Below are 8271 nucleotides of genomic sequence, written 5' to 3'. Positions count from 1 at the left end.
GTGCAAGTTATATTATTGTGTGACCTATTGTGTTGACATCAAAGCCTAGTCATCTGCCTATATCCATCGTCGGGGTAGTTTAAAAAAGTGCCCTAACAAGGAAAATGGTTTCGCTCCATTAGGGAAAACGTTTACGATAGGTAAATGACAGTAGAGTCTGTATACAACGCATGCATATTTTTCGCACCTGTAGGTATATCACAGCATTATTACTATTATTGTTCCGGGATTCGAATTTTTTTGAAGATAAAAAAATTATCGTTGTACAATAATACGCTTGCAGATCGCTTGCACTATAGCCGTATTCATTCTCTGATAGAAACTGTATTTTCAGCACTGAAGATTTTTTCAGTCGCTTCCTATTTTTCTAACACTTTCGTATTACCGCCGTTACAGGAGGATTACGACAATAAAACACAACCGTTAAAGTCGGCAGAACGTTCACAACGTCGACGGAAACGCAGTCCCGAAGAGGGTCCTTCCGGTGCTGGAGGCGGCGCTAAATCTCTCCGAGCAAATGCGCCTATCCGCGGGGATGTTAGCTATATCTCACTCTCGGACCAACTGGCGCTTCGACCGGAGAACAGGGACTACCCCGAAACGAAGAAACGGAAGCCCCTTATGCTCACCACCGTAGCCATACCCGTCTTCAACATCTCGAAGGGCGAAAATGATACGGTGAGGGAATGACAAAAGATATTTACCGATTATGAACATGATACATCTTATATGGGGTGGAAGCAGAAGTAAAACGAGGGAACAAAAACACATCAACATAAAACATTGTGGAATTTAAGCTTTATCTGCTAATTTTACATTTTTAAAAACAAGCGACTTCCAATACAGCATCGCTGACTTATACTTTGACAATGTCTTGCGATATAAAGTACTTACTGTAGTTTGTGCATAGAGCGTTCTCAAACGTATGTTTTGAGGGTACCTAGCTCTAGTTTCTAGTACAATATCCATTGGTAATTGCTGAATATAGGTAAACGTGTTGAAAGGCGTGTTGGTTTACATTATCTTACCTTTGCTCTCACACAAAAACAAAAAACCGTCTTCATGATTTGTTACTGGACATTATGTTGTCATTGCAGAATGCTACATCACACCTCCTCGGAGTCGTCGGAGTGGACGTGCCTGTGCGCGAGTTGGAGCGGCTAGCGAGCCCCTTCCAGCTGGGCGTCAATGCGTATCCACTCATTCTGAATAAAAATGGACACCTCATCTCACATCCTGACCTCAGACCGATGGTTGGCAGCCTCCGTCATTACTTTCATCGTATATATGAATTTTTTATGACATCAGGACTTATCGCCGTGTATCGTTGTTTTACTATAATTATAGTGTCATTTTTATGATCGTTGAGCGCTCCCGTATTTCTAATTGAGTTGTACTTTGACATGATGAGTGAAACAAATTGAGCAGATGCTTGTTGAGATAAAATTATATTAGGTTGTACTACTAAGATTTGGGAAATAGAAATTCAGCAATAACTTATTATAACGTAGCTGACAACACTCCGTTGTGTTCGTAAATAAACAGTTCCAGGATTTTGTAAAGCCTTTCCATAGCAACGTGGATCTGCTCGAAGTAGAACTCCTGGATAGTCAGCTGAGTGCTCGGGACTTTTCGCAGACCTTCAAGGATCTGCGTAAAAATATGATTGATGGGCGACGGGGCTGGACTGAGCCCCATAATGTGCGCGTCCACATGGATGGAATGGTATGTCGATTGAATATCACCTTATATCTTACACAAATTTGTCCAGCCAGCACCTTAATATCTTTCAATACGTAATAACATGTATTTAATGTATCTAAATATGTCTGCCTTGATATATTCACCCTCACATGATGTCTTGCGAATATGAACGGAGACTTGCTCTCTAAACCTGAATTTGCTTAATTTATAGTATGTTATGTATCTCACTAACTTGTTTTATTCCTCATCAACTCTGTCGCGTTATTGCGGTCGGTGTTTTGCTGTTGCTGTTGTTGTGTCCCACGCCATTTAATCTGTCCGTACCTGCTTCTTGCTCATGAATGTCGCAACGCTTGCGCGTCACCGCTACCCTTACGTTCTGATTACGATCATCTTGTCGGTGGCTTCTGCACCTTTCATTTTCTGTGTATTTATTGATTTTACGTTTCACAGAAGCGAGTGGCCGTGCGCAAACAGCGTTACTACTACGGGCCCGTTGGAAACTCGGTGTTCGCGCTGGCCATCGCTCTTCCACAGCCTTATGGCTCCTATGGAGTGGAAGCACAGTTCGAACTCAGCAACCCCGCCAATCTAAAAATCGATGGTGAGTATGCTTCAACCTAAAGTTAGTTTTCCGATCGGTCGGTCGTTTCAATTACTTCTCTCTTTCAAATGCTTTTACTACATCTTGATTACTCGCTCACATTTATAGTGACATCGGCTTCGGCACTCGGAGGGGTACGGACGGCAAAACAGTATAACACCTCGACAAAGAGCCACGTGACATCAGTATGTAGTGGTCAAGCCGCTCCACCCAAGCAAAGATACCTCGTCAGTTCACTGAATTCATTCATTAGCACCATTTTTATTGGCCCGGAGGAGCTCCTATTTCCATAGGTTACCGACCCATCGGATTGGGTGTGGTTTCGGTGTATCATGCACTATTACAAGAACACGAGACGACCAGGACAAGGAAATGTTTGGCCTACCTCACTTGGCGCGTTCTTATCAAGCAAATATTGTGTTGTCTACATTCAGTTGGGGGAACGGTGTGTGTGTGTGGGAGGCTGTCTGACCATTTCCTCATTGACTCACGTATTTTCGCGTACTACTCTTAGTAGATAATTGTTTCTGCATAAAACAGGTTGCACTAGGAGGTATACCACCAAGGTGTTGAGGGTCTGCTAGTAGAAAGCGCTATTCCTTGCTATGGTAAAGGCGAAATCGATCGGCTGCAGCAGAACTGATATAGCTAAGCGATGAAATAACGGAATACTAGAAAGATATTTTAGAACATGAAAGGCATCCGAGAGTTACACCAGCAGCATCGGATATCGGGGAGTTGCGCACTCCGATTAGATCTAATGGTAGCAAAGCTCTGGTTGAAACGTATATTAGCCTAGGCTACCGCTGGAACAGCTGACTAAAAACTTCGGTACGGGTTTGAAAAAATAACTGGTTGAAAACCCAGTACTGGTTATGTAAGTGTCTTACTGTTACAACAAAAGCCAGACATTTGTGCGCTAAATACTGTATCATTTTCTTAAACGTGTTTTGTACGAACGCCTCACCAAAGCAGGTCATCGTTTTGCTGGCATTACTGGCTCCTTTTTCTGTGTAAACCACCACCTCATAGTGCTACCTGCTGCATCCGTTGTTTCCTAAAGTCAATACCACTTTTTAGGACGATCAATAGCAATTCAACCTGAAGGTAATAGGATGCAGATAAATTGTACTGGTAGAGCCCAAGGCCGCTAATGTCGGCCAGTGCTGTTCCAAGTAAGGATCGTACCGGCTGTACTATACTTGCATTGATAGTTGCTAGAAAACTAGGCCAGTCTATTCGAATGACCAGGCGGGTGAAAGACGTAAACAGGCTGAGTTAGTGAAATCTTTAAACGAGATCGAATTCGTTAAGGCCATGCGCGTTCGATACGATAGTCGGATCGGCCAATCTGATCTGTGGCTTTGCATCTAGTTATTCTTAATCTAGTTTTCGTAGCTGACAAATTAAAAGACGTTTGTTATACCGATGTCCATAATATTGACTGATCAGCCATCAGTTCGGGAGCCCCACGTGGTGTGTAACTCCTAGGCTACACACTCCTTAATACTCCATTAGTTTGGAGGAGCAAGCTTTACATTCGATGTGTATTATTTTTTAACATACACGCACAAATCAAGCGTACAAAACAGCTACCATTTTTTAAGGATACAACGGGGTCGAGTTTTAAAACAAACTTAAATATTTAACTCGGTAATAGAAGCATTAAAAACAACAAAAATCCATTAAAGTTGAAATTCTTTCGCTAAGAATGTAACGAACGCATAAGAGATCTAATAATCAAATGTATAATGTTTCAGTATATAAGCAATTTTTCGAGGGAACGGACTGGCACGTGCATCCGAATTGGACGTATTGCGAGGACGACAATGCCGAGCGGGGCTGGCATAACATCGAAAAAAGGGGTATTGACAGAGTTCAGCGAAACGCCATTGCATCTTTACTGAAGGCGTGGCGTACTGAGCGAAACCCCAAGTTCAGTCCTGAGCCCAATCGGCCCAACAAGATGCACCAGTTTAAAACCTGGACGTGTAAGTAACCACTCACTCATGAAAATGTTCGCCATGAAAATCTGTCTAAACGACAGTTCGACTTTTACTGGTTCAAGTGGCAAAGAAAAAAATTGGACGAGAAACGGTGTTAGGCCCTGTTTAATTGGGCGCTAGCAATGATATTACTGGGCAATGCGAATTGTTTATTTTATCTTAATAGGAAAAAATTACACATGTGGTGAATATAGCACCAACGCTATGCTAAAACGAGCACATAAGGACAAGATGCATTCAAGACCCAGCCAATATTTCGACTTTATACCCAACCTTTGAGAGTTTAGTTGACCTCTTTACACTGGGTTGAAACGCCTTCTGTGTTCTATAACGCAACCTATACTTGTAGGCGACCTCGACTTATTACAAAGTTTGATCCATGATGCGACCCGGACGGCGCCGCACATTCTGGAGCAGGTCAAGAGTCAACACCCCCCCGCGAGTACTAAAAGTCGCGCGAGGTAAGTTCTCGCTACCTGTTCGAGCCGTCACGCACCATTGTCATGAGTGACTGGTTACCAAAACACTCGATCATTCACGAAACCACTCATCATTTGGCAACACCGGATCCGCATTGTAGCAATCTTCCGTACATATCGTTTCGTATAATGTTGTGCCGTTTCTGGAGATAGTGATCATAATATAAGTAACAATTTATAATAGTAGTACTGATCATGAATGAAAGAAGGGAACATTATTCGAGCAGTTATCAAAGTTTTGCAGGCAATTTGGCTTTACGCATACGATCCTCCATATTCTCGTTCTTACATATCATTACATAGTACTATGCTAAAATCTGCATCGTGTCACAGGCTAGGTGTTGTTAAGCGCGTTGCTAATTTGTGGCGACCGGTGCACGCCAATGCTTTAACCGCCGGCTGTGAGGGAATAATCTATCAGGCGAATTTCCTGCAACCTAATGTTATATATCTCATATATATAATAAATATATGAGATAAAACTGTGTTACTTACAATATTGCTGTTGTAAATATGTGTAGCATTTTCCTTATAGGTTTTCTCTCTAATTCTTCACAACCATCGGAAAAAACAAGCCTTACAGCGTTCTCGAGTTAAAAATATATTTCTATGGAATTCAATAGAGGAATTTATTCTATCGACTGGAGCCCTCTACAGCCGGCCGGTAGATGGTAGAGAGCGTCATCGTAGCTAATAAGGTAGCTTTCGTAGATCCCCTCTCATTGTTGCGGATCACAGTGAAGTGATCATTCGCCGAAAAATTTGCTCGACCGGCTGAGGTATAAGTACGCCGACACGATAGCTCTCGTGATGATGGCACTTCAAATGCAATTGTCTCTCATACATCTAGAACTTCGACATACTGAAGGAGGTCTGATGAGAGAAATGGGATATGGGGTGCGGTTGCTGGACGTAACGGAGGCAATTGTCGAGTGGTGCATTTAGGGAGCAACATGGCGACAAGTGGCAACAAACTGCATAGAAACATCAAGCAAACATCGTAAGGCGATCACGGGAGCTGCCATATATTTTCGCGGATTTGGCTGAGCGTCAGCTACCTGAATCAAACCGCTGGTGTAGTAGTGGTATGGCAGAAACGCTTGCCTTGTACATTTGCTGAATCAGTTGCCTACGAATTATCTGTCTGCCAGATCGGCAAACGAACAGCTGAGTTCAGCTCATGATAGAATTTCTCTCAATTTTTGAACGGGGAACTTGAGAGAATCAGAGCAGTGGAGCTTCGGTCAGTATGAACAATTAACGGATAGGGAAAATGACAAAACGGGAAAGGGAAAATATCACAAAAAAGTCTTTAGCTATCCCTTAGTAACCAGTGTACCCTCAATTGTTGCCCCTTTTCGCTGCCGCCGCCGCCGCCGCCGCCGCCGTCTGCTGCGCTATGTTGACGATGATGTCGACGACGACGACGACGACGATGCTGACGACATTACGTTGTTGCTTTCGTTGTTGTCGTCTGCTGCTCTCTGTTTCGGCACCTCGGCGTCTCTTTTCTGTGCTTTCTTTCTTTTTTCCGCATCCATCGGGGACTTCTTCTACTCACTAACCCATTTTATCCATTGTGTGATTGTTCTGACTGCTCATACTGTTGTTGTTGCTGTTGTTGTTGTTGTTGTTGTTGCTGTTGTTGTTTTTGTTTTTACTAATCGACATTTACGACGATTAACGCATACTTTTGACAATACCTATCTGTTGATATATAATGAATAAAATCGGTATCGATCTCTGTATGAAATCAATAAATGCATAAATCTACCTACGTTTTGTGTCCGATGATGATGATAATTCTACACATACTCATGGCATTACGATTCGTTATTATTACTATGACTAACACGAAACATGACAAAAAATCTATGCATTTTTCAAAAATATTTAATAACGGTAATGAAAATAAACTATGGAAACAAATGTTCTTAACGAAAAACAAAAGTGGCATGTACAATCCGCTTCACACTTTACTCCAGCTGCTTCCCAGGTAACAATATGATATAGAAATTTATACACGCGCATCTATGTTTTATTATTACTATATTGTGAAATTTAATATAGACGAAGGGTACCTTATTATTTCTACGTGGACGCCTACCACTGATCTCCTCTGCCTATAGCTTAATCATTGTTCCTGCCCGACGTGAATCATCATAAAAGCCAAACTGCTGCTTGTCCATTCCTTTTCGTGGTCGTTCTAATTCAAAAGCCAACATAGCGTAGACTGTACATACTGTATAGGTCAGTTTGCGATTAAAAGTAGTGGCGGGTCTGCACGACGCCGTTCGTTGAGAACCCGTACGTTCCTGCTTGAATGATGATTTAATGCACAACTCAATACCGGACAGCTAAGGCTCGTACGTGTGGAACACATGGCATTATTTAGTTTTTATGTGCTATGTGCCCTGCAATCGAAGTAGGGGGCACGAGCTATGTAACTTTGGTTCTTCCATGTAAATAGTTAAACTGCCATTCTGTAGTTATAGTATCAGGTAGTTGTTTATTATCAGTTGCCAATTTGGATGAAAGCCTGTGAGGTCAGATTTTGTCTTTGTCGTCATCTAACAACTATACACTGAGAATAGGTTAAGGTAAACATTTCCCTATGTCAGGCCAAACGCAGTGGAGACGGGGGAAGCAAGGCTTATATCACCGTTAGAAATGATATATTACAATTACACATGTTGATTTTGTATTGAACTCGTGTCACAAATTCGAGAGTCTATCGAAGGCAGGGCTCACCTTCATTTCGCTACGCGCTAAGAAGCTTTCTTCTGATACTTCACTTGTGCAATGCGATTGACTATACTGAGAATGGATGCGCATTTGCTAATTGATCAATGCTCATTACCGAAAGCTTTACTAGGTGATTCAGCTGCCTGCATCTTCTCTAACGCATTCGTTGTTTTTCTATTTAGTTTTGACTCCCTAATTATCTGAACCCTATCTATTGCCTATGTGGGCTTCCACTGCATGCAACATTCCTACAGTTCAACCGTGCCGGGTTTGCAGATAGTTTCAAACAAGATATTATCATGTACAATGAAGCGTTTACCTGGACTGTGAAAAAAAAACTCGAAGAAATGTCGACGTGACCGATTTCGTGTGTGTATATGTGTGTGTGTGTATGTATATGTGTGTGTACGTGTGTATATGTGTGTGTGTGTACGTGTGTATATGTATATATGTGTGTGTGTACGCGTGTATATGTATATATGTGTGTGTGTACGTGTGTATATGTATACGAGTGTGTGTGTACGTGTGTATATGTATACGAGTGTGTGTGTACGTGTGTATATGTATACGAGTGTGTGTGTACGTGTGTATATGTATACGAGTGTGTGTGTACGTGTGTATATGTATACGAGTGTGTGTGTGTGTGTATACGTATATGAATGTGTGTGTGTGTGTGTATACGTATACGAATGTGTGTGTGTGTGTGTATACGTATACGAGTGTGTGTGTGTGT

At 42.0% G+C, this 8271-nt stretch overlaps 1 protein-coding gene across 1 annotated transcript in view; it reads left to right on the top strand.

Moving 5' to 3' along the window:
- stj (voltage-dependent calcium channel subunit straightjacket) overlaps positions 1-8271 on the top strand; it is a 42784-nt gene that overhangs the window by 20876 nt on the left and 13637 nt on the right. Inside the window, exons 13-18 of the mRNA XM_086968024.1 lie at positions 397-678; positions 1098-1253; positions 1546-1725; positions 2158-2308; positions 4069-4299; positions 4664-4775. Of these exons, the coding sequence (XP_086824150.1) occupies positions 397-678; positions 1098-1253; positions 1546-1725; positions 2158-2308; positions 4069-4299; positions 4664-4775 (1112 nt within the window). The remainder of the gene's footprint in view (positions 1-396; positions 679-1097; positions 1254-1545; positions 1726-2157; positions 2309-4068; positions 4300-4663; positions 4776-8271) is intronic.

This window comes from Varroa jacobsoni, unplaced genomic scaffold (assembly GCF_002532875.2).
Source record: "Varroa jacobsoni isolate VJ856 unplaced genomic scaffold, vjacob_1.0 scaffold_36, whole genome shotgun sequence".
NCBI classification, from domain to species: Eukaryota; Metazoa; Arthropoda; class Arachnida; order Mesostigmata; family Varroidae; genus Varroa; species Varroa jacobsoni.
The sequence above is the reverse complement of the archived record's forward strand: the minus strand, read 5'-3'. Positions and strand labels throughout refer to the sequence as shown.